This window comes from Typopeltis vanoorti, chromosome 23 (assembly GCF_054136105.1).
Source record: "Typopeltis vanoorti isolate ZY-2024b chromosome 23, IOZ_Tvanoo_1.0, whole genome shotgun sequence".
NCBI classification, from domain to species: domain Eukaryota; kingdom Metazoa; phylum Arthropoda; class Arachnida; order Uropygi; family Thelyphonidae; genus Typopeltis; species Typopeltis vanoorti.
In genome coordinates this window covers 92,963,497-92,991,274 of record NC_143571.1, presented here as the reverse complement: position 1 = coordinate 92,991,274, position 27,778 = coordinate 92,963,497, and the positions used below count along the sequence as shown (strand labels likewise).

The window sequence follows — 27,778 nt, the reverse complement described above, 5'->3', positions numbered from 1 at the left end:
GGTGAGATTAAAGAGATGGCAAGAACTCAGTGACACAGAAAGGCTCAAGATAGGAATGACTGGAGGACTTTTGGAGAGGCCTTCATCCAGCAGTGGAAAAAATGGCTGATGATAATGAGTCATGTAAACTCAATTATGTTATGCTGTCAGTAGCCTGTACACCCCTTGAGGGTGCATTCAAGAAATTGATGATAATTATGATAGTAATTTTCCATTTACTGCAATATATTACAGTCACCAATTACAATACCAACTAGTCTGTCGACATGAATTCAAAGCACTCTCAAGATCACTAATTTTTTTTTTAAAACAGTTAAGTATTCTTTACAAGGAAAACAGCAAGTTCTGTAACTTCTGATAAAGCAAAGTTTTATTTAAACATAACTAAATGTTAGTAACTTGTTTTTACAAAAAGGAGAAAAAATATATATAGTGAGCAGTTGTACATTAAATATACATAAATCACACAGAGAAAAAAAAAGTCTCTCCAAAGTTTCCAGATTTAATAAATCTTATCTACTACAAATGATAAAATTCAGAACTAAGATAATTTTTATATGAAAGATTTATATGGCATGCATAAAGTTGTGATTGACATTACAGTTGACTCTCAATTATAGCAAACTCTTAAGGACCACAGCAATAGTTTATTATAATGGACATTTTTACTAGAGAATTTCTTTTTGCATAGCATCATACCTATGGGGCTCTGATATGGACTTTTCAATAGTTTGGTATGGTGGTGTGTGTTTGTTATAGCGAGTCAACTGTATAACAGAGAAAATGAATATGTTTGCATATGATATAATGAAACAGCTTTTTTTTTCTTGCCTAGCATGATGAAGAAAATTGGAATTGCATTACAAAAAAAAAGAAAACAGTGCAAGTAATTCCAAACTACAAGGATTTTTAAAAAAAAAAATTAAAATGGATAGTCTGAACTAAGAAGACCAAATGCTTCTCAGTGTGTGTGTGTGTCACCAGGATTTGAAAGTACATACACACACACAAACTGAATGTATATGCAGCTTCGACAAACTTGCTAAGGACACCTAGAATTTTTTATTATTATTATGAAATTTTTTCAAGATAAACTGGAGTGTTTCCCAGTTATTTAAAAGTGAATTCAATTTAAAGTATTTAATAATCAGTGCATAAATACATAAGAAGTACATACATACATTTATGTACTTCTGAGATAAGAACTAAGATATACGATGATCTTATACTGGGGGCAGAATTCACAGTCAATTTGTATAGTGATATTTCATGAACGCAACAAACAAATGCAGATTAATTTAAGGAAAAGAAAATGTGTATTGCTTTTGTTAGACAATACATATTTATCTAAATATACAAATAATTATACAATTCATTCAATTTCTTAATATTCACCTATATTTTCACTCTTACATAAAACAAGCTGAACTCTAAACATATTTTTTTAAGCTGAACCTACCATAATACCTCTCTAACATGAAGTAAAATCATACTTTGGCAACATTTTATTTATTATAGTTTTCAACAGAAAACTTTGGTCCAGTTTATTGGTTCAGTCTTTAAATCTCTTAAGGTACAAATACCTCAGTTTTCAAGGAAATATTTGCATTTAATTTTCTTTCAGAAATATTTTAAGACAGTTTAGATTAATCAAACAGAGTCATTTAAAAATTAAAACAGATTTCATGTTATTCAAAACATGAAACAACCAAGGAACATGCTAGCATTCTTAAGTAACATTAAAATCACATTTGTAAACCCTATCGACTTACTCTATAAAACAGAAAATTATAATTTATCTCTCTCATTAATTGGAATGGGATAAGATCACTTAATACCAACAAAATATTCTTACAGAGAGTGAGAGAGAAGTTGAGCTACAGTATAATTTCATGAAGATGCACATATACTAAAATAATATTTTTAATTTACTTAAGTGCAGAAACTTGAAAAAAAAAAGTATACATCAATTTTATGAAATTTAAACAGCTAAATCTCATTATGCAAATCACAGGGATCTGAAAAATAATTCATTTTAATAGTTTGTTTTGTTGTAACAAATTTTCTCTAAAATCACATTGGTGCCAAGCTTGAGAATTGTCTGTAGTTTTGTTAAGGTGGGTTATCCTTATAATGGCATTTGCTATGATAAGTTGACCAGATTCAGAAATATCTACCTACCTGGAGCACAGCTATGGTCGGTGATATACAATTCAAAAAAATACATAAATATATATTCAAATCAAAATCAAAGGAACTGGCGTGCTTGCTAATATGTTTTGGCAGTCATTCAAAAATAAACAGCTTATTTTATTGCTTACTTTTACAATAACAGCAAAATCTGCTTTAGCTTTAAATATAAATAATTCAGTCAATTTAGTTGTAATATAAACAACCAGCATAGTTTGAACTTTATTTTCCCAGGATCAACGATACATGAATTCTTATTTCTGTAGTCAATCGTAAATACTATTTCCTCTCTCTCTCTATGGGATAATTTTATATGTACTTACATACAGTATCTACAGAGATTGTTCCATATAATAATATTCAAAAAATGTATGGTATGTTACTAATAAATAGGATTACTTTGTTAATAAATTTCTTTTTGTAGAGTAAGTTCTCCAACCCCTGTTTTTGTTTGTATACGTGTGTTCATATGCAATTCTTCTAATTTTGAAGTATAGTTCGAATATAAAAATTCAATTACAATAATTGTAAAATTGCTTTTTTATTTTTTATTAATTAACAACGCACTCATTCACCACCACCTAAAGGTGGCATGAATCTTTCTTATGTGAAACCACTAAATAAATAATTTTTTAAAAATGCATCTTTATAATCAATTCAGTATCCAAACTATCCACAATATTACTTCAAAATATTTAAGGAATCAACAAATGTCAGCCTATACATACAAGAAGTACAACAGTTTACATCTTTTCTAATTTCATTAGCATAACTTCTTTAATGCAAAGAAAAGATTTAAATCTGGCAAATGGCACCTCAGCAATGAAGGAAATATCTCGTAAAATTGCATATGTAAATATACAAGGTATCAACAATATAAAAACAAACTATTTTCTGAATTTTATATAAACTTGAATATCCAAAGCCTATGTTGATTCATTTTGCTTCCGAGCTTCAGCAAGAATTGCAGCAGCTCCATCTTCTAACAATCTCAAAGCTAAATTTGTTCCCAGTTGTTCTGCAGCTTGAAGCATAGCTTCTGGAAGATGAGGAACAACAATGCCAGTATATGATTTCCAATTTAGAACAGTATCACCCTATTGATATTTAAGGGAGAAAAAAAGGGGAGAGGGTAATATTAGTGACTAAACTCACTTTCGAGTATCTTAAAGCTAATATATGTCAAAGAAAACTTTACAATCATTCTACCATAAATAACTGAGATATATATAAACAGGATAAACAAAAATTGGCATTTTTATCTATTGAGAGTTAATTATACTCACCCCAGCATGAACACTATCAGTGTCATCTGAAAATACACACTCCATGATATTTTGTATGCATTTTGATCCATCTAAGTTAAATACTCCTCCACGTAACTGCAGCTAGAAAATGCAACCAAAAAATATTAAAACATAATATACCATAATATCATGGACAATTATATAAATACTGTATACTATAGTGGGGAAATAAATGAATGAATGAATGAATAAATAAATATATATATATATAAAGAGAGAGAGAACCCTTGTGGCTCAGTCAATATAGACGAACCCATTTGGTCAGAAAGACCTGAGCTCTATTCCCATCCATGACATGAGAAACCTTTATCTGGTCTCTTTCGACTAAAGGTGAGTTTAGCTGGTCTGATACAGAAGTAGAGGGTTTTTTTTTTTCACTCAGAAACTCAAATTTTATGTCCCTTAGAACAGGCAAACCAGCCCCATGGATTTACAGCCCGGTCAGGCCTGATTCGTCAACTATATGTCAGTCCCAAGTCCAGAAAAAATGGACGTTGGGGAAAGCAATAGAGAACTACCCTGTAAAAATCTCACCAGAAACACTTTGTGGCAAAATCATACACATCTTTTTTTAAATAGAAATAGGGGATATTCAAGATTCAACCTTATTCCAAATACATGTAGAAATTTTGACCAGAGAACTGATGAAAATATAATCCTCAGGATTGGAGTTGCATTCACTTGCACTACTTAAAACATAAGCACTGCCCAGACATATTCATCTTTTATTAATGTTTTTTGATAAAGGTCTTACTGGCCTGGCAACTGTTTCAAACTTGTGGTTTCTCTTCAGAGACTGGGCAGAAACCTTAAGCTGGAATAAGGTTGGATCTTCAATATCTCCTATTTCTATTTATTTTACATTGCCAACTTAAAGCGTATGGCTTTTTCTTTGAAAATACATACCATATTTACACATATGTCATACCCTTTTCAAAATGTGTCTACTGTGAACTGTTATGTGCCTACTGAAGAGAACTTGGAAGAAGCTAAAGATTGTTTCTACGAAGTGCTTGGGCGTACTTGTGCTAATCTACCGTCCTATGACGTCAAGCTAGTAGTGGGAGATTTCAACACGAAGCAGGGGAGAGCGTGTGTGGTGCCCTTTCGTGGGTAGTGAGAGCCTACATGAGGAGCGCAATGATAATGGGATCCGACGTGCGAGTTTTGCCGCCGCTACGGGATGCTTTGTAAAGAGCACTATGTTAGCGCATAAAGACATCCACAAGCAGACCTGGAGATTGCCAGATGGTAGAACAGCTAACCAAATAGACCATGTACTAGTGTATCGACGTCACCACAGCTCCATCTCGGATGTGAGAAGTTTCAGAGGAGCAGATGGAGATAGAGACCACTATCTGGTAGCCTACGATTTCAGGCATAGAATTGCAGTTCAGAAGCCCGCGTGTCCTACCATAAGATCAGCATACACATGTCTTTTAAACACATATGTTCTTTATAACATATGATTATAAAGATGCATTTTTAAAACTTTAAACTTGTCCAGCATACACCTGGACAAGTTTAAAACGGCGGAAGGAAAGTGGATTTTCCAGTTAGAGTTGCAGAATCGTTTTGAGGCGTTACAGGAGGAAGAGGATGATCCAGATGGGATGTGGAACACCATCAAAAATACGGTCGCGTTAGCTGTCTCGAGAACTGTGAGAAAGAGAAAGAGGAGAAAAGCATGGTTTGATACAGAGTGTGAAGAAGCTGTAGCGAAATGAAGGGAAGCACTATTGAACTACCTAGTGGATAGCAGGAAGAAAGCTGCATATGAGAGGGTGAGAACAGTGGTGAATACATGTCTACGCAGGGAAAAGCGGAAGTACCTTAATGAGAGAGTGGCTAGTATAGACAGAAATAAGGTGACGAATAATGGAAAGGAGATGTACCGGACGATCAAAGCCATGCGAGGTGCCCAGACACAAGCGGCAAACATAAGAGATGAGAGTGGAAATCTATTAAACTCAAAAGATGCTCTCGCTCGGTGGTGTAGATATTTCGCGAACTTGCTGAATGTCAATGCTGGAACGTCAATATCAAAGGATTATACTCCTTATCCAACTGCTGAACCATTTATTGAAGAGCCGACATTTAGTGAGATTACTCGTGCTATCAGCATGCTGAAAAATAACAAGGCTCCAGGAGTGGACTGCACACTGGCCGAGCTCCTGAAGAATGGTGGGGACGTCCTGCTGGAGCAGCTGCACAAGTGGAAGGAGTTGCTGATCACCCCAGTATATAAGAAAGGAGATAAGGCTCAATGCGACAACTATAGGGGCATCACACTACTGTCAACTGGCTACAAGGTGCTGTCTAACATCATGCTAATGTGCCTCACACCATATGCAGAAGAGTGACTACCAGACGGGCTTCAGGAGGAACCATTCTACAATAGATCAACTCTTCACGCTGTGCCAGTTTTTGAAAAGTGCTGGGAATATAACCAGGAAGTTCATAATATTTTCATGGACTTTTCTAAAGCCTATGACTCAATAATACGCCCAAAAATATGGCAGGTGTTAGAAGAGCTGGGAATTCCTCGAAAACTCCGAAAAATGGTGTGGGTGTGCGTAGCTGGTTCGAGAGCAAGAGTGAGAGCAGAAGGTGGCCTGTCGGACCCGTTTCAAGTACAGACTGGTGTGAAGCAGGGTGATGGGCTTTCTATGATTCTCTTCAATCTAGTGTTGGAAAAAGTAATTAGAAACACACAGCAAGTGGCAGGTGGAGTCGACATTGAAGTGCAAGTTAGGATTCTTGGCTAAGCAGACGACTTGAACGTCACTGCGCATCAACGGGACGATGCAGTGGCTTTGGTTACTGCTATTGAAGAAGCTGCAGAAGAAGTTGGCCTGAAGGTAAACGCTGAGAAGACAAAATACCTTTTTATGAGTCGCCATGCTGCTCAAGATCCAGAGGGAGTTGCACAGTTTGAGAGGGTGAAGGTATTTAGGTACTTGGGTTCTTTCGTGACTGAAGACAACAAAGTTGAGGTTGATGTCTAGAGTCAGGTAAATGCTGCGAATATGGCCTATTATCAGGTGCATCCCCTTTTCGCCGTGTGCTTGCCATCTTGGATTACAAAGGTGCGACTATACAAGACTTTGATGAGGCCTATTCTCCTCTACGGTGCTGAAGTGTGAACTCTCGCAGCGAGACAAGCCAATCACCTGAGAGTATTCGAGAACAAGATGCTACGACGTATCTATGGAGGGATCATGGCAGACAGAGTCTAGAGGAGGCAGTTGTTTAATTTGAGTCTTGGGTCTGGTTTAGTCCTGAAGGTGTGGAAAGGGGGGGAAATAGTTTCACGGCATAAAGGAGGATCCAAGACTAGGGTTGTAAATTACCGACCGATCAGCATATATCGTTGTCAAGGTCTTGGAGAAAGTAATCAAGGGAAAAATACAGGAATGGATTGATGAAAATGAGATACTGTACAGGGGAAAGCATGGCTTTGTGAAGGGTAGATCATGCCTCAGTAACTTGCTCAAGTTTTATAACAAGGTGATGGCTGAACTGGATAAGGGTAATGGGTTTACAGTGATACTGCTGGACCTGGCAAAGGCGTTTGACAGGATACCACATGGAGTTCTAATCCGTAAACTACAACATATGGGAATGGATATAGGGTTGGTGAGATGGATAGGGGTGGTTGATGGAGAGATATCAAAGAGTAGTTTATTCAGGAGTAGAGTCCAAAAGACGGCCTGTGACTAGTGGTGCGGTAAAGGGGTCTGTTCTTGGACCACTGCTGTTTAATCTGTTCATTAACGATATAGGGAAGGATCTAAGAGGTACAGTTCATTTGTTCGCTGATGATGCAAAGTTGGGGAGGGCAATAGTGAATGCAGAAGATGTCAAAATCTTGCAGGATGACTTCGATAGATTGGAGTTCTGGGCTAAGGAAAATGGATGTCAATTTAATGTGACAAAATGTAAGGTTATGCATTTTGGGGTGAAAAGATTAGCAGCAGTATACCACATTGGTGGAACTGTACTCCAGGAGATTGATGAGGCCAGGGACTTGGGAGTGTTGGTGGATAGGGAGATGAGGTTTAGGGGGCACATTGCAAAAGTAGCTAAATCAGCTCATCAACTCACTTGGTTGTTGAAAAATACCTTAACGAGCAGAGACAAGCAAGTTATTGTACCTCTGTACCGAGCCTTGATAAGACATCTCGACTACTGTACCCAGATCTGGTCACCTCGGTTCCTTCTTGATGGGGAGGAGGTTGAGAGGATCCAGAGACGAGTGACTAAGATGATAGTGGGTCTGTGGAATGAACCATATGAGAATAGATTGAGGATTTGTGGGTTGCAGAAACTGGTTGATAGGCAGAAGAGGGGAGATATGATTGAGACATTCAAATTGCTGAAGGGTTTCTATAGGATTAATTCAGAGGATATTTTTGAGATCAGGACTGGTGGTGGGAGAACTAGGGGGACACCTATGGAATCTGGGCAAGAGTGTGGTTAGCAGGGGTGTTAGAGCTAGGTTCTTTTGTCTCGCAGTTCCGTCAAGACGTCTGCCGAGTTGTATTATTATTATTACTACAGGCGACTCCAGGGAGTCCTTAGACTCATCGAGGGAGGCCCTAAACACAATGTCCACACAACTATACGACATTTTCACAGTATCTATCATACCTTGCCTTGAACTCACTCACCGAACCCGAAAGGACTGTGAGACAAGTGTGGGAGGCCCGACCCTGGGCCTCCCACACTTGTCTCACTTCAGGAGAAGGAAGACCTGCAGGCTGTGGGCTGGAGACCAGAACGTGGCAGACAGTCAAAGAGGACCGTGCCCAGTGGCAACATGTGGTGCTTGAGGCCAAAAGTCCCCCCTGGCTGATAGCGTCTGGCTAATGTAATGTAATGTCATACCCTTGATTTTATTTTACGAAAAAATTAATTAAAAAGTTTCATATACACCTCAACACACAAAAAAAAGTTTAAAAATTTAAGAAATGGATAGCGAATGTTATTATGAAAGTTTCAGATATTTTGGAATTTGACTGAAGAGAATCAGCATTTCAACTCACCAATCATCAGCTTGCCTTTGTCATTGAGTCACACAATCTTTTGTTAATACCTTTGTTAATATGCACGTTTTCATAGCTGTGCTATCTCTACCAGCCTACTATAGCTGCCTATTTCATGCTCTGCTTTCACTTCTCATGTCATTAGTGAAGGACTGTTTGTAACGAATCTCAAGCCTTGTAAATTACTGGTAATTTTTGTTTGACATATGGAGAAACGTTCAAGTTACAGCGCTGGTTATAAACTCGAAGTTATTGATTTTTCAGAAAAACATGGTAATTGAGTAGCAGTGCATGAGTTTACAGTAACTGAGTTTAATGTGAGATATTGGCATAAATAGAAATTTGCATTACAAAACATCAATAAGTCAAGAAAAGCATTCCAAGGACCTAAAAGTTTCAAGTTTCCTGCATTGGAGGATGGGTTATTTGAATATGTGTTAGGTTTGCATAAAGATAGTTGCTGTTTCACATGAAAGGTTACATTTCAAAGCGTTTGAGTTAGCTACAAAATGAGGCATCAATCGCCAGATCTGGAAGTGAGCTGATGTTGGATCATAAGCTTGATGAAGAGGAAAAATCTTTCCCTTCATTGAAGGACATACCTTTGCCAAAGAATGCTGAAAGATTTCGAACATAATTTTCATCACTATGTGATTCAACTTAGGAAGAGTAATAACTATATGTTATGAAAAATAGCCACTGGCTATTTTTCATAACAACAATAACAGAAGATGGTGAAAAAAGTGTGATAATGTACAGCTTGAAGTGAAAAACAGTGATGCACAACCATGCTTGCAATTAGTGCAGATGGAAGAAAGTTCCCTCCTTACTTAATATTCAAAATGAAAACAATGCCGAAGGGGAAATTTCTCCCTGGAATTCATGTAAGAGTTCAAGAAAAAGGTGAATGGACAGACACTACAATGGTTCAAGAGCAGATTAGAACAGTATGGGACATATGACCAGAGGCCTTATCCCACATGAAGAGGCCAGAACTCGCTTCATGCAGGATAGTTTCCTCAGACACTTAGGACCTAAAATAGCAAAACATCTTTTGGATGTGAAGACCAATGCGACCATTATTCCTGGTGATCTTACATCTTGTCTAGAATCAGTCAACAAACCATTTAAGGACTACATACAAAAATTCTACATGCAGTGGATGGCAGCCGGTGGCTACCACCTGACTTTGACAGGGAAGATTAGGAGACCATGATTAGAACTGTTGTGCAACTGGATTTTGAGAGCTTGGACTATGATTTTGCTAGAAATTGCCAAGAGTTTTTTTTTTTAAATGTGCATCTCTAATGCCCTGGACAGAAGATGATGACACTACTATTTTGGTAGATGGCCTTGACAGTGCACACGAGGAAACTGCTCTTGAGACTGGAAATAGCGATAACAGAATAGGAGATTCTTGGAAAGTCATACCCATTTTCAGTTTTTTTAAAATCATGGTGATCTTATGATTCCAAAATGATAAAAGGACAAGCAATAATGAAACTGATTGTTTTAATTTTATTACAGAAGCATTGTCGCTAAAGATTCAAACATATTACATGATGAAGGTGAACGGCCAGTCACGTAAATAACATTGATAATTAAAAATCAAATGCATTTATTTTATAACGTGAGCAATTATAAATTATAATGAATACTAAGGATTTAATTATAAACATCAATTTAGTTTTTTTAATATCCCCTTAATTTAAATAATGTTTATATCGCCGAAATGAAGCCTACTGTCTCTTTATATTTTAAGTAAAATGATATATATTATTTTTCCCCACTATAATATGTATATATATAAAATATATTATTATTATTATTATTTTCGGGCTACTCCAGGGAGTCCTTAGACTCATCGAGGGAGGCCCCCTAAACATCATGTCCACACAACTATACGACATTCTCACAGTATCTATCATACCTTGCCTTGAACTTGCTCACTGTCATAGCACCCACAACAGACTCTGGCAACTTATTCCACTCATTTACCACTCTAAAAGTAAAGAACCCAGCTCTAACACCCCTGCTAACCACACTCTTGCCCAGCTTCCATAGGTGTCCCCTAGTTCTCCCACCACCAGTCCTGATCTCAAAAATATCCTCTGAATTAATCTTATAGAATCCTTTTAGCAATTTGAATGTCTGAATCATATCTCCCCTTTTCCGCCTATCAACCAGTTTCTGCAACCCACAAATCTTCAACCTGTTCTCATATGGTTCATTCCATAGACCTGCTATCATCTTAGTCACTCGCCTCTGGATCCTCTCCACCTCCTCCTCCCCATCAAGAAGGAACCGAGGTGACCATATCTGGGCACAGTAGTCAAGATGAGGTCTTATCGAGGCTCGGTACAGAGGTACAATAACTTGCTTGTCTCTGCTCGTTAAGGTATTTTTCAACAACCAAGTGAGTTGATGAGCTGATTTAGCTACTTTTGCAATGTGCCCCCTAAACTTCATCTCCCTATCCACCAACACTCCCAAGTCCGAATAGTAAAGACCTTAACAACAACGCCTCATCAATCTCTTGCAGTACAGTTCCATCCATGTGGTATACTGCTGCTAATCTTTTCACCCCAAAATGCATAACCTTACATTTTGTCACATTAAATTGACATCCATTCTCCTTAGCCCAGAACTCCAATCTATCTAAGTCATCCTGCAAGACTTTGACATCTTCTGCATTCACTATTGCCCTCCCCAACCTTGCATCATCAGCGAACAAATGAACTGTTCCACTTAGATCCTTCCCTATATCGTTAAGTTCCTATATCAGTGGTTCAAGAACAGAACCCTGCGGCACCCCACTAGTCACAGGCTGTCTTTTGGACTCCACTCCTGAATAAACCACTCTTTGATATCTCCCCATCAATCAACCCACCTATCCATCTCACCAACCCTATATCCATTCCCATATGTTGTAGTTTATGGATTAGAATTCCATGTGGTATCCTGTCAAATGCCTTTGCCAGGTCGAGCAGTATCACTGCAAACCCATTTCCCTTATCCAGTTCAGCCGTCACCTTGTTATAAAACTTGAGCAAGTTACTCAGGCATGATCTACCCTTTACAAAGCCATGCTGTCCCATGTACAGTATCTCATTTTCATCAATCCATTCCTGTATTTTTCTCTTGACTACTTTCTCCAAGACCTTAACAACAATAGTCTTGGATCCTCCTTTATGCAGTGAAACTATTTTCCCCTCTTTCCACGCCTTCGGGACTAAACCAGACCCGAGACTCAGATTAAACAACATGGTCAGAGCACTGATAATTCCTTAGCCGCTTCACGCAAGACCCCTGCCGGTATACCATCCAATCCCACAGATGTATTCACATTAAGGTTCTGTAATAGACTATTCACCTCCACTTCATTCATCACAATTCAAGTATAAACTAATGGCTCCTTCATTTTTTCAATGTCACCACCTGGATGATATACTTTTGCAAAGTGCGCGCTCAGTAACTCCACTATATCGACTGGTTCAGTGACCTCCTTACCATCGTCATTCCTTAAAATCATTTTGCCATGTACAGTTTTTTTTCTTGCTTGCAGCATATTGAAAGAACTGTTTGGGATTCTCTTTTGCTTGCATAGCTAGTTTCCTTTCATAATCGGCTTTTGCTGTTTTTACCACACTCGTTACCCTTCTGGCCTGCACTTTATACCATTCGTGTGCCTGCAGGTCACCCCTTTCTTTAAATTCCCTCCACAGTTGTTTCTTTTTTTGTATTCACTATCGTCCTCCCCAACCTTGCATCATCAGCAAACAAATGAACTGTTCCACTTAGATCCTTCCCTATATCGTTAATGAACAGATTAAACAGCAGTGGTTCAAGAACAGAACCCTGCGGCACCCCACTAGTCACAGGCTGTCTTTTGGACTCCACTCCTGAATAAACCACTCTTTGATATCTCAATGAATGAATAACACCATTAAGCTCAAGCTTAATGGTGTTATTCATCCATTTAACCCCTACTTGTTTTACTATTTGGACCCTAGGTATACAATCAGCTATAACCTCCTGTAAATGCTCCTTGACCACTTCCCATGCTCTATCGACGTCCAGCCCTTGCAGTTGTACATGCCATGGCACTGATCCAAGCAATCTCCTAAGCTTGTCATACTTGCCAGCACGGTAATTCCACATATACCCTGTCTTAATCAAAAATTCCACACCTTTAGCCACCTCCCAGGTCAAGACCTTATGATCACTCTCACCAATAGGTGGCAACATGGTCATATTCATTACAGTCAAATTGTGAGATGCTATTACCAGGTCAAGCACTCTCACACCCCTAGTATTTTCAATTACATGCTGTCTCAGATAGTTATCCCTTAATAATTGAAAAAAAAAAAAAAAAAAAAAAAAAAAAAAAAAAAAAAAAATATATATATATATATATATATATATATATATATATATATAAAAGAGTTATACAAAAGTACTAAAGGGGGACAGGGATCCCATAATTGCTTCCAGGGATTTCATCTACAGAAAAAATACTTCAAAGTTGAAATCTAGTCAACAAGATTTGAACTTGTAACTAGACCTTTTCTGCAGTATTCACATCACGTCATGTGTCAATGCACAAAACACATTAACTTTTGTACTGTCCAATGAATGTTCAACATCAATGTATGTGGATTTTCAGAACCAATATACAGATCTTATGTCTGTTCACTTTTCCTGATACATGAAGTGTGGCTTCATCACTAAAACATACTGCTGACAAGAAAGCAGGTCATCAAGTTTGTGCAAAATGCATAGCAGGTGCCATGATATTATTGTATAAACAACTGAAACATGATCAAATTATTAATATTATTATTTGCTACAGCTAATTTTGTGCTGTGTAAAATTTGTGAGGTGTAGTTATCATGAAAGTTGAAAGATTTTTGAAAGAGAGGAGGGAAATTGGTGAGAGAGTGTGTAATAAATGCTTTGAAAGGGAATGCAGAGAGAGAGAGAACAAATTATGTGAGAGTAGAGAACACTGATATAAGACCAGAAAATACAAATATCAGTACTAATACTAAAAGTGCAGTGGAAGAAGTTCAGGAAAACACAGAAGACCTGAATAAAGAAACTGAAAGGCTGCAGAATCAGGCAAGAGATCAGTCGAACTGAAAACAGAAAAAACAAGAGACCTGATGCCTAAAAAAAAAAGAGTAACAATAATCAAGAGAATGAGCATAAGCAAATAATTATTTACAAAGATTTTATGATAAGAGAAGTTCTTCACAAAAGTGCTACAAAATCTTGTTTCTGTGGTGCAAACATTACTAATATTAGTAATGCTAATATTATTAGCATTACACAGAAAGGTAAGGTGAAAGAATCAGTTGCTTTTGGCTGGAACTACTGATCTGAGAGGTAAGGAGTATTGTATGAGGGAGTATGTGTAGAGTTGTTGGAAGAGGCAAACACCACATCTGGATTACTCTGCTCAGCTCTGGTCACCTGGGTTTCTTGGGGAGAGGATCCAGAGGAGGGTGACCAAAATGGTGAGTGGTCTGTGGAATGCTACCTATGAGAATAGATTGAGGATTTGTAGACTGCAAAAGTTGGTTGATAGGCAAAAAAGGAGGATATGATAGAAACATTTAAGTTACTTACAGGATTTTATAGGATTGATGCAGGGGAAAAATGTTTTGACACTTGGCCAGAGGGAGCAGAACAAAAGGTCATCCCTGGAAATTGGTAAGAGTGTGGGTAGCAAGGGCACAAGGAAAAGATTTTTCGCTTAGAGAGTGGTTGTACGTGATTTCTCTCTATTAATCATTTCAAGGAGAAGTATGATAGATATTGTGTTGATAGTTTGGGTCTCTTGTGTAATAGAGTTCATTTGTGGCATCCAGTCAAGTACCTTTGCAAAATCCAGCAGTCTCGTCGTATAGTCGTTCCCATTATCCAACTCAGCTGTCATTTTATTATAAAAAGTTAGTAACGAAAGTTCCTAGCAAATAAGTCGGCAGATGCCCTAAAATAGCTAAACAAAAGTCATGGGAAGACTTTGTTAAGAATGAAGAAATCATATATCAGGAAGGTGGCAAATGTTCTGGAGGCTTCTGAAAAAGCTTAGAAATGGAAGAAAGAGTACTGTAAAAGGAAATGATGATAAAGGTGACATGAAAACTGAAGATAAGGATATTCTATGGCCAGAGTAATTACTTTGCAAGACTGTTAAATGGAACAAGCAGTGACAGAACCATACTGGAAAATTTTCAAAAGGAATACAAAGAGGAGTATATATCAATATGTGAGGTAGAAAAACCCATCAAAACCTTAAAATGTGGAAAGGCAGCTTGAACAGAAATGCTTAAATATGGAGGTATAAGTTTCGCAGCGACTATGCTGCATAATTCAGAGGGCCTGCTCAGAATTTCAGATTCCAGATGATTGGAGCAGAGCTCTAATAGTTCCCATCTATAAAAAAGGGAATAAAGTTGAATGTGAGAATTACAGAGAAATTTTTCTCCAGGTAAGACTTATGCAAACATTATTATTATTATTACGGCACTACACGGAGTCAAAAGACTCATCGTGATAGACCCACTCTATCCATTAACACAATATCTATCATACATCTCCTTAAATCTATTCACCGGTGGGGCACTCGCAACCACCTCTGGCAATCCATTCCACTCATTCACTACTCTCTAAGTAAAGAACTTAGTCTGTACACCTTTACTAACTACACTCGTAGAGACAACTTCCAAATGTGATCCCTTGTTTTCCCCCTACTCCCCATGCATTGAAAAATTTCTTCTGTATCAATCTTATAGAATCCCTTTAGTAACATAACTTTTTATCATATACCCTCTCCTCCACCTGTCAGCTAAACTCTGCAACCCACATATCCTCAATCTCTCCTCATAGGGAACATTCCACAGACCTATCACCAGCTTGGTCACTTATCTCTAAATCCACTCCACCTCCTGATCCCAAAGAAATGCTGGTGATCAAATCTGTGCACAATAATCAACATGTGGCTAAAAGATTGCCTTATAAAAAGGAATAATAACATCTCTATCTTTACTTGTCAATATGTTCTTCAGCATCCAAGTAATCTTCTGAGCTATTTTGCCAACTCTTGCAATAAGCCCTCTGAATTTCAATTCTCCATCCAACATCATACCCAGATCCCTAGCCTCATCAATTTCCTGTAAACTACTACCATCAATATGATACGAAGTGTATAATCTTTTCATTCCGAAGTGCATTACCTTACATTTTACAACACTGAATTGACAACCACTGTCCTTTGCCCACACTGACAATTTATTGAAATCATCCTGTAAGATATTTACATCACTTTTATCAATGCACTCTGTAGTTTTGCATCATCAGCAAATAACTGAATATCCTCCTTCAAATCTACTGCTATATCATTAATGTACAAATTAAAGAATAGTGGTCCTAATACAGAGCCCTGGGAGTCCCACTAGTCATACCTTTTGCCTTGATTTGACTCCACTATCCCTTTATATTTGATGTCTGTTTATTCTGTTTATGAGCCACCCCATATCCATTCCCATTTACTCCAACTTATTTAATAGTTTTCCATGTGTATTCCATCATATACCTTTGTAAAGTGTCCAGCAGTATCATGATGTAGCCATTTCCTTTATCCAATTCTTTGTCACCTCATAAAATGTGAATGAATTACTGACACAGGACCGACCTACCTTTTACAAAACCATGCTTTCCCCTATAGAGTATCATATACCTATCCATCCATTTCTGAATTTTTACCTTTAACCAACTTTTCCACACTTTAACTACCACTCCAGAGATATTAATTGGTCTGTAATTTGCTACTTCCGTCTTAGAGCCACCACAAAAGAGTAATGGAACCTTTAGGTAATGGAACTATCTTTTCCTCTTGTTGTTTATATTCCTTCCATAATACTTTCTCTTTTGCAGCTACTCCTTTGCATTGTTAGTCATCCACTTCTTAATCCCTACTCAGATTATCCTTCTGATCCTTGGTATGCACTCTGATACTGCATTGCTCAAACAATTCTTGATCACTTCCCACACACTAATGACATTCGTTTCATGTAGTTTCTCATGCCATGGCACTGCTCCAAGCTGCCTACTAAGTTTGTCATAATCACCAGCTCTGTAGTTCCACAAAAACTCTTTCTGGATTGAAATTTCCACATGTTGAGCAACCTCTCAGAACAAGACTGCATGGGCAATTTCCTAGATCAGAGATAGCATTGCTAATGCAGTTATAGATAGATCTAATGCTATTACCAGATCCAATACTCTCAAACCTTGGTTCCTTCCATTCAATGCTGTTTCAGGTAATTATCCCTTAGTAACTGCATAAATTCCATTCCCATTTTGAACATGTGCCCTTTTCTCCTTCCAATCTATATCACTATAGCTGAAGTTTCCCCATGATAATTGTTCGGCCTGCACTCATTGTGCTAATATGCTGATTCATGTCACCCACACCTTCTTCTGGACCCTAGGTTTACAGGAGCAACCAAAATTATATTTTGTCCTAGTGGCCAAAATAGTTTCACACCAAACAGCCTCAAATGAACCATTTCCATCAGATCTGCTATTTTCCTTAACTTTTATTTTTGGTGGTTGAAGTTAGCTTTGGCTCTCATTAATAAATAACCCTCCTCCTCCTCCTATCTTCTCTGAAAATACAATATTCAATACATTCTATCCCTGTAACTAAATAATTCTCTAACAACCAGGCCTCACTGATGCCAATGATTTTTGGTCAAGTTGTGACCAATGCTAAAAACTGTTCTCCTTTATTTCTGATACTTCATGCATTTCAACATTCCCTTGGGCCCACAGTCACCCACATAAAACCCTCATGTCATTACCTGCCCATTCAGATTCAAAACCTGGGAAACTGCACCCAATTCACAATCATTCCAGCACTCAAACTTATCTATTCCAGGGGTTGCTATTTCCACACAGTCATACCTGCTCGCTCTCTCTCTCTCTCACACACACACTTGATTGCTTCCCTCCTAATATCTCCAGTTTTTCCTGGAGATATTAGGAGGGAAGCGATCGAGAGTGGCCCCAGTTAGGAAGGAAGCCTGGTTTTGCACTTCCAACCTCTCACCAAACAACACTTTCTCCATGCATCTAACCCCAAAACCATTTAAGTGCAGCCCATCAGGCATATACAGGTCCTTACATCCATCAAAATCACTCCACACTACACACCATTCCTGCAGCACAATCTTCTTATTGACAATAATGGCCCTTCTCAATTTTGTCCTATCATACTGAGGCAGCAGATTCACAATCTTTAGTTTCTTACCCTTCAGTATTGCTTCTTCTAACAACTTTTTTATATCTTCTCTCATTGCATATTTCTCACCTTTCAAATCATTTGTGCCTGCCAAAACAATTAACTCATTTGCTTCTTTCTTCTCCAAACTTAAAAAGCTTCACTAACAACCTTTATCTTTGCGCCTGGAAAACATGCTTTCATCACTTTCTCATTAAGTATACCTTTTATAATCAAATCCCCATACAGTATTATCTCTTTTCTCCCATTTTTTTGCATTTTTATGCTTTTCCCATTCACTCTTTCATTGTCTGTCCTTCTGTACCCATACCAATTGTTTCTCCAGTCACTTGAGCTCACATTTTGTCCTGTGAATGAGTCCACGTATGCATGCAATTTCTTTCCATGCTGCTGGCATCTCATTCATCATCCCCATTATTACTTTGAACCACTTCCTTCAAACTCTCATTCGTATTTCGTGTACTATCATTCACTACTTTCACAATATTCTCCACAACACTTGGACAATTCTGCCTTATATCCACAATATCAGTAACTTCATTCTTCTGCTCCCGACATGACTTGCATTTCTAATACTCGCTTACAAAACATTTCTGACAAATATTCTCTCCATTCTTGTTTTCATACCATAAAACATTCACGCTCTGCAATGAGAACATTAAACACACACACTACATCATATGTAGCATGTGTTTAACATACTTGAAAGGAGGTTTGAGAAAGATCACTGAAAACAGACTTAGAGAAGAACATGCTGAGTTCAGGCAAAATATAATATTCCATCATCTAAATGTAATATCATACAGAGCGATACATAGTCTATATTTAAGTTGTAAGTCAGCAGTTAGAATTGAAGGAAATACAGGAAGATGGCTTGATGTAAAATCAGGGCTAAGACAAGGATGCACATTATCTCCACTCTTATTCATCATCTATATGAATCACATTATGAAAGAAAGTGGCATTAGGCCTGATATTAGAATTGGAGATGTCAAACTTAGTTCTTTGCTTTATGCACATAATGTACTCCTAAACATATCTAGTGCAAATCTCCAAAATTCATTAACTAAACTGAATAACAGCTATAACAAATTTGGCATGAAAATCAGCAATAAAAAGCCCAAAACTGCAAAAATAGGGAGAAATATAGAAAACTTCAGTTGTATTCTGAATGGAGATCCTATAGAACAAGTAAAATATTTCAGCTATTTAGACACAGTTTTTAGTGAAGATGGCAAGTTAAATCTGGAAATAGACAACAGAATAATCAAAGCTGTTATGTTTGGGACCCAGGTGAATAAATTAACATGGAATAAGAGAGGAATTAGCCCAAATACCAAACTAGCTGTATACAAAATGTGTTCAAACCAGTTTTACGTTATGGATTTGAGAGTTAGGTTAGCAATAAAGCACTCAATAAAAGACTAGAAACCACAGATATGAAGGTTCTGAGAAGAATTAGAGGAGTGAACAGATGACATCAATGGCAGAATTATATTAAAAGTGAAAATATTAGAAAGTAACTTCACACTGTTGGCATTCACCCCATAAAACACCCCTTGAGAGCCCATATCAGGAAATTGATGATGATGATGATGACAAAATTTGCATTAAAAAAATCCAAGTTATATGAGTGCTGTTCACAGTTTAATTTCCTAAATGAAAAGTTACTTGTTAGTGTTTTTGAACATCCAAGTAATACTTAAGCTATTTTTCCAACTTTTGTATTATGATCTCTGAAATTCAAATCTCTATCCACCATTACCTACAAATCTCATCTACAGTCTTATCAAATTCCTGCAATCCAGTACCATCTATGTGATACACAGTATGCAATCTTTCAATCTCAAAATACATAATCTTACATTTTGTAACATTAAACTGACAACTATTATCCTTTGATTACAATGCCAATTTATTTAAATCACCCTGCAGGATATTGTAAACCACCTGTCAACTATTGCCTTCCTCAGTTTTGCATCATCATCACCAGCAAACAAATGAATATCTCCACTTAAATCATTACCTATATCATTAATGGACAAACTAAAGTGGCCCCAGTATAGAGCATTGAAACATTCCATCAGTCACTCTCACTTTACTAGATTTCACTCCATCATCTACTATTGTCTGGTATCTGTCGGTCAGCCAGCCCTATCCATGCTGCCAGCTTCATATCCATTCCCACTATAATAGTTTTCTGTGCTATATCCTATAAAATATCTTTACAAAATCCAGAAATAGTGCAATGTGACACAATGGCCACAGACCACCTATGTATACCAAGTCAAATAGAATATATTTGTAACTTTAGTTCTGCTTTTTAATTATACATTTAAATCTTATTCTAATTACTTAACACTAAGTACAAAATTCTGTAATAACTACAGTACTGCATGTAGTGCTAAGTGTTATTTCTTCTGAGTGCTTTTGTGCTTTGTGGATGCTGACTTGAATCTAGTGAAATATTTGCAGCTTTATAAATTCACAGTTAATTTTTGTCCTAATATTTATCATGTAATCATATACAGAATTTTGCAGACCCACCATACAGTTTAGTGCTTAGGTGAACTAAGGGTAAAACAGGAACTCTGCTCTAGAACCAATCATCATTTTGCAAGCCACTTCATACCTACAATATGTCTATGATCTAGTGGCTTTGATAAACATCGATATCATAAAGGGATTTGAATGCACAGCACAATGGCCTAAAATGCAGATATGTGATCCACTTAGCAAACTAGACCAGTTTATGATGATGCAAGTTAATACTATTAAAACAATAATAAAAAAAATAGCATTAAAAAGGTCTCAGTTAAGAATGTGACTGCTTTGCTACTAGCTGGTGACAATGGTCATGCCATACTGTTCTAAGAAGTAGCCTAATGGATGTTCCAGTTAGGACCAATGCAAGCTGAACAACTCTGCCTTGCAGGGGGGGGGGGGGAAATCTTTCTTCATGCAGTTCCCAAGCCTGGATAAAGGAGGAAGGCTGGGCACAGGGCTAAACACCCTTCCTTGTAAAAATTCCCTGAATATGGAAATTGAGAGCCCAAGAAAACCAATATACCAGGTGTCAGGTTTGCGTTGACCTGCAGGATAATGCATGGATAAAGTTTCAAGGGCAAAGCTTACATGAACCCTTGAAACAGATAAGGTCACCACTTTTCACCTAAACAGAAAACATTAAATGCAACATGGAATAACAGAACTATGTTTCAAATTGGAAAGACACAGGAAGTTATAAAGGAAATGGGAAAGTATGGAATAGATATTTTAGGAAGTGAGTTGAGATGGATTGGCTTTGGAATGGTGATAACTGTAGATGGGTATCAAATACTGTATTCAGGATCAGATGCAAATCATTAAAGAAGTGTGGCACCTATATTTAATGCAGATACAAGTAAAAACTTGATAAATTGGAAGCCCATAAGTGAGTGGATAATAATGGCTAGATTATTATTATTCTTTGGTAATCTCCATGGAGTCAACATACTTGTAGTGGGAGGCCCACTCAACCAGCAACATGTCTATCATAATGAGCTTTTAAGTTATTTACACTACCTGCACTCACAACAAACTAAGGCAATGCATTCCACTCGCTAACAACTCTCCACATATAAAAAATCTACTCCTCACACCCTTCTTCATCATATCTTTATACAACTTCCAGGGTTGATCTCTCATTCTTCCCATTTTAACATATCTTCTGTTAGGAAGATATGTTAAGATGAGAAGAACACCACAACTCTCCATGTAAAAAATCTACTCCTCATACCTTTCTTCACCACATCTTTATACAACTTCCAGGGATGACCTCTCATTGTTCCCATCTTAACATATAATCTGATAGAATCTCTTAACTAACTTGAAGGTCTTTATCATATCTCCTCTTTTCTTCCTATCTACCAACCTCTGTAATCCACATTCTCTCAAATAATCTTCATAATCAACACTTCAGAGTCCTGATATCACTTTGGTTACTCATTTTTGGACCCTCTCTAGTGTTTCCAAATCACAATGAATACTAGGTGACCAAATCTGAGCATAATAGTCCATATATGGTCTGACAAATGCCTTATATAGATGCACCACCTCGTCATTCCTACATGTCAATGTACTTTTTTTTTTTTATCATAGCAGGAATACGATGTGCAGTCTTTGCAACATGTGTGATATGCCCTTGGAACTTCAGTCCACCATCACTCCAAGATCCCAAATCTCATCCACTTCCTGAAGTACAGCTCCACCTATACAGTATATAGCCTTATATCTCTGTATTCTAAAGTGTAACACCTTGCATTTATTAACATTAAAACTGCAGCCCACTCATCTGTCCAAGCTAAATATGTCTATTCAAATCTTCCTGTAGAGAATTAACATCAGCACTACTCCTGATAATTCCACCTAACTTTTCATCATTGGCAAACATTTGAAGATTCCCAGTTAATCTGAATGAAATATCATTAACAAACAAGATAAACAGTAGGGGGCCCAAGAACAGAACCCTGAAACATACAACTAGTCATCTTCCTTTTCTGAGACACAGCTTCATTATACACAACTTGCTGGCAATGTTCAGAGAGAGACAATCTCTGAACCAATCAACTAACCAATCTAACCAATATACTATCCATTCCTATCCTCTGCAGCTTGTGTACATCAACTTATGAGGTAATTTATCAAAAGCTTTTGTCAAGTCCAAGAATATCACTGTATATGATTCACACATTTGTCACCTCATCATAAAACATAAGCAAATTGCTAAAACAAGACCTACCCTTCACAAACCCATGCTGACCATCATAGAGAATTCTATGTTCGTCAACCCAATCCTGTATTCTATTTCTAAACCAATTTTTCCAACACTTTGATCAGAACTGCAGGTATACAGACTGGTCCATAATTGGAAACTTCTGTTCTCGAACCAAGCTTGTGGAGAGGTATTATTTTGCCTTCTTTCCACACCTTAGGAAACCTTAATCACTGCAAGACTCTCATTAAATAACCAGGACAAGGGAATGGCTAACTCTTTTGCACATTCTTTAAAAATACATGGTGATATGTCATCCATTCCCACAGCCTTATTAGCATCTAATCTGAGCAACACTTGATACACTGTTATGTCGGAAGACATAACATTATTAATATTTAAGTATAATTTTGTAATATAGTATTGTGAAATTTCAGTGTACAAAATATAAAATAGTTACTTAGTCGGAAATTTTGTATGTGAACATCTAATCAACTTTGTTAGAAAAGAAATCAAGATAATATACCAAATGTGTACGGCCAACTTCAGTAAGTCTGTTGTGAAGAACTGTGCTTTCCCCCTTCATCTCAATGGAAAGTTACGAGAGTTTAGTTAGGTTACCGCGAGTGGCGCCATGTGCTGGGAGAGACGCAAGGAGAGTATCACGCATGCGCGTTCAACGACAGCGGGAAACAAAGGTAGTTTAAAAGCGAGTACATCGCTACGTTCAAGGCCTTTTTCTCGGAGACGTTTTCCTGCTTCTGCTTGATCCATTTTATTGTTGTCGAAGCGCAAGCGGTACTAGGGTATTTTGTTATTTTGTTGAAGTTTACTAATTCTTGTTTTTACTAACTTGTTATTTTGCATTTCATTTTACTAATGTTTAACTGCTGGTAGCATTCATTTGAAATGCTATGGGATTATTCAGAGTCGCAAGACTCTTAATTTTTTCTTTTTCATTTAGATGCAGAGTTCATGAGCAGAGTGATCCCCCAGCAAGTGATCCCACGACCTTGGGAGCCTTGGAGTGAGATTCCATGGTTGGAGGACCCCAGAATATTATCTAAAGTCCTTAAGGAGCTAGTGAGAGCTCAGAATATCTTCTTCACACTCTTACGGAGGTGGTAGATTTCTGATGGTAGTAAAGAATGTGACAACGAAAGAAACTGTTAGAGGGCTTCCAAGTCCAGGGGAAGCAAGGTGACCCCCACCATGGTTGGGTACCAAGTGCGCCAGTTGAGAATCAGCCGCTTCCCCATGGAATACATCGAAGCCGGAGATGACGTGCTCATACAAACATTTTAATAAGTGGGGGGAAGTGAGCAACATTAAGAAGAGCGTCTCCCAGGAAGACCCTGCCTGGACCTCTTCGGAGAACCAGGCGGGGTCTTCCTGGGAGACGCTCTTCAGCCGAAAGTGTGCAAGCACAGAACACGCCATAACATCATGCTCTCTGCGCACATTTGCAGAGAGGGCAGGGGCGCCGATAGAACCCTTGAATCCGCAGCCTGCAAAAGACGCCGGTGAATTTCCGGTATTACCCACCACCATCACAGGGGAGAAAACATTTTCCCAGACCATCTTAGGGAAAATAAAGAAGCGTCCCACTGCAACAATATCAGCAGAAGAGACTGTTCCCCCCCCACCCAGCTACAACATCTGCTGAAGAATCAGCCCCCCCCCCACCCACCACTTCCAACATTCTGTTACCACCGTCGGAAGTAGAACGACACACAGCCACGCTATGGATAGCACAACAACAACAACAGCTATCCCCCCTTCAACAACATCGGAGGAAGCGTCGCCTGTGGATGCTTCACAAGTCCCCCCCTGCAGTAGAGTTGACCACAGAAAAGGGGGATCAACATCTTCTACCCCCACAAGACCTCCCTAAGAAAAGAAAAGAGGCGACTTCTAAATTAGAGAAGAAACATCGCAGAAGTCGCCCTAAGGGAGGTTTGGACTCTACAACATCAGAGTCCGAGATGGAGGTAGAAACCTCCTCTTCCTGCACGGAGAGTGTCAACTCTAGGATTCAGAAACTTACTGGCTCTCAGTTCAATTTGTACAGCTACAAAATAAAGGACAACAAAATTATCAGTTTTAAGATCTCTAACACCCAGCACGAGTTCGAGGTCCTATCGAACTCGCGTACAAAAACTGTAAGCCAGTCTGCAGGAAGCGGGATATGCCACCTCCCCCCCACCTACAGATCGATGACCTCATCAAATACATCCAAATACGTAAGGGGGTTACGTATTAAAGACTTAGGCCGGGTGTAAATTACTTAAAACATCGTAATGTCGCCATCCCTCTTCTGTGTTGCCTCCTGCAATATCAGAGGGCTCCATTCACCACTTAAACAGCAGGAGGTATGGAACATCATGCTAGCATTTAACATCCGGCTCTTGTTTCTGCAAGAAACACATTTCTACCATTTCAAAGATATGCAGGAACTGAGCCATAAGTACCCCGTACAATCGTACTGGAGCTTCGGCACAAATTACCACCGCCGGAGTCGGGGTACTTAAGCTAGCCCCTCCTCCTCAGAGCCTTCCATAACATCCAGAGGGATACAGAAGGGAGAGTCCTTGCCATCGACTGGAAGTACCGGGGCTGTACCACAAGGTACATTAACATCAACGCCCCAGCAAATGCAACATCAAGACCTGCATTCTTCCAGTCACTACACAATTACTTATATGGCACCCATCATGTCATCTTGATGGGGGACTTCAACTGTCTGGCAGACCCGGCTATGACAAAGAAGGGGGAAATCCCAACACAGGTACTGCTGGCTACCAGGACTTGGAAATTCACCTTAGGAATCACCAGTTGACAGATATCTGAAGGGCTCACAACCCCTACTTTCGGGATTACACTTGAACTGGCCAAGGCATCGGCACACGGCTCGACCGTTTCTACTCGTCACCATCCCTTGTCTCCAGAGCCAAAGCAATAAGGCAGGTTCCAGTTAACTATTCCATCTCGGACCACAAATTAGTCGTGCTCAGGTACCATCCTTTAGAAGCTGTAGATGTTGGTCCGGACCCCTGGAAGTTACCACCAGACTTCCCGTCCCTGTTCTCGGCCAAGTTTAATCAACTGTGCTCCACCTGGAGCACTGCTGGCTGGGAACTGGGACGCCTGGGCATGACTCAAGAATAATAATATCAAAGAAAACATGAAAAAATGGGGCCAGGAACGTGCCTGTCTCAGAAGAGCTTGGCTCCGTGATCTCTACAAGGAGAGGAGCTGGTTCGTGGCCAGCCAACGCCAAGGCTTTCCATGTCATAAAGGCATCCGTGACATTAATCTCGACATTGAACTGGAGAAACAAAAGCAGATGGAAGAAAAGAACATTAAGATCCGTCTCCACCTCTGCTCGATGACAGGCAATCGGCCGCTTTCTACAACAGGCGATACGTCAACTTCGGGCAGGAGCGAACCATTACTACCATTAGTGAAGGTGAGTGTGACCACACCACAACACCTAACATCATGAACGCCTTCTGGGGGGTACTACAGTCAACTTTACCAAGACAACAGTACCCCCAGGATTACTCCTGTTGGAATGTCGACCCTTCCCTGCGCACATCCAAGCAGGGTTGGATGCGCCATTTACAATGGCCAAAATAACATCAGCCTTCAAACAGTGCCATACAAAGAAAGCGCCTGGGCCAGACGGCTTAAGCACAGAACTCTACCGAGAGGCCTGGGACCACATCTTCCCCATTCTCGTGGCAATTTTCAACACCTTCCTTACCACTGGGAACATGCCACGAGAATTTCTGGAATGCCATACTGTCTTCATCCTGAAGACCAACAGGGACCCTTCCATCATCAAAAACTGGCGCCCCATCAGTCTGTCGAACACGGATTACAAGATCCTCACCCGTGTTCTCAACAACAGACTGAAAATCAGGATGAGGTACATCATCAAAAGTACAGAAGTGTATGGTGTTCCTGGTCGATCGATGGAGTTCAATCTCATCTTCATCAGAGAACTGCTACGTCTGGTTAACATCAAGAACTATTCTATGGCATTGCTGACTATTGATTTCAACCGAGCGTTCGACAGTGTCCGGCATTCCTTTCTCTTTAACATCCTGGAGAAAGTCAGGGTCAGCAGTGGACTCCTTAACATCATCAGAGGAAGCTACAACAACAGTTCTACTCGCCTCCTCATCAACGGACCCCTATCTGACCCCATTACTATCCAGAAAGGGATCAAACAAGTCTGTCTGCTGCTTTTTGCTCTAGCCCTTGAACCATTCCTGCAGGCTGTCAACAACTCTCATGCGGTTAGAGAAATTCCACTTCCTCTCACCACGGATGATTCCAAAGTAATCGCCTATGCGGATGACGTGGTGAGCACTCTTAGGGACAATGACTCCGTACTTAACTTCAACATCCTAAAGAAGTTTAAAGTGTCGGGGCTAACAGCCTACCCCGACATAACTAAGATCAAGTTGTACAGAGTCTGGGACCTGCACAACATCCCTGCAGGCTTCGTCCCTACTGCCGACCCCCTCACCATCCTGGGGGTACCGTTTGAAGAACAGCCCGTGCTCAACATCGAACATCTCGATGACAACACCATCGAGAAAACTCAAGGACTGGAAAAATGGACAGCTGTCACTCTCCTCCAGGGCCACTGTCATCAAAACCATCGTATGCCCTGTGCTTCAGCACGTCCTGAACATTACTAACATCAGCGAGGATCAGGAAATCCAGCTTCACAGGAAGCCCCTGAAGTTCTTCTGGGGACAAATCTACGCCAGGAAGTTGGTCTCAACAGCCTTCAACTTCCGGAGAAGCGGGGGGGGGGGGGGGCGCTTCGGCCTCCCCTCTTTTAACATCGGATACCTAAGTAATACCGCTTTCCATCTAAACAGGGTACTGCAGACTACACATCCCTGCAGCTATCCTCTGCGGTATTTCTTGGGTCACAAGCTTCCCCTTTTTGGGATCCCAGTCCACCAGGGTCCCAAGGTGGACATTGTTCCAGAAGACTACAACAGACTGTGCCAGCTAATGCAACAACTCCGCTCGTCGGGTGTGAACATCGCCGCGATCCGGAACAGTTATACATGGTACGACCATTTCTTCAACATCCTTCGTACCAATGTTCCGGATCTGGGGATCAATAACAACGAGATCCTCTTCG

General features: G+C 39.1%; 1 protein-coding gene across 1 annotated transcript in view; it reads right to left on the bottom strand.

Annotated features, from left to right (window-relative positions):
• Positions 1–312: 312 nt before the first annotated feature.
• Hmbs (porphobilinogen deaminase-like protein l(3)02640) overlaps positions 313–27,778 on the bottom strand; it is a 231,703-nt gene continuing 204,237 nt past the window's right edge. The window contains exons 9-10 of the mRNA XM_090412648.1: positions 3,477–3,578; positions 313–3,287 (exon numbers count right to left, since the gene is read on the bottom strand). Coding sequence (XP_090268774.1) covers positions 3,117–3,287; positions 3,477–3,578 — 273 coding nt within the window. The 3' untranslated portion in view covers positions 313–3,116. The remainder of the gene's footprint in view (positions 3,288–3,476; positions 3,579–27,778) is intronic.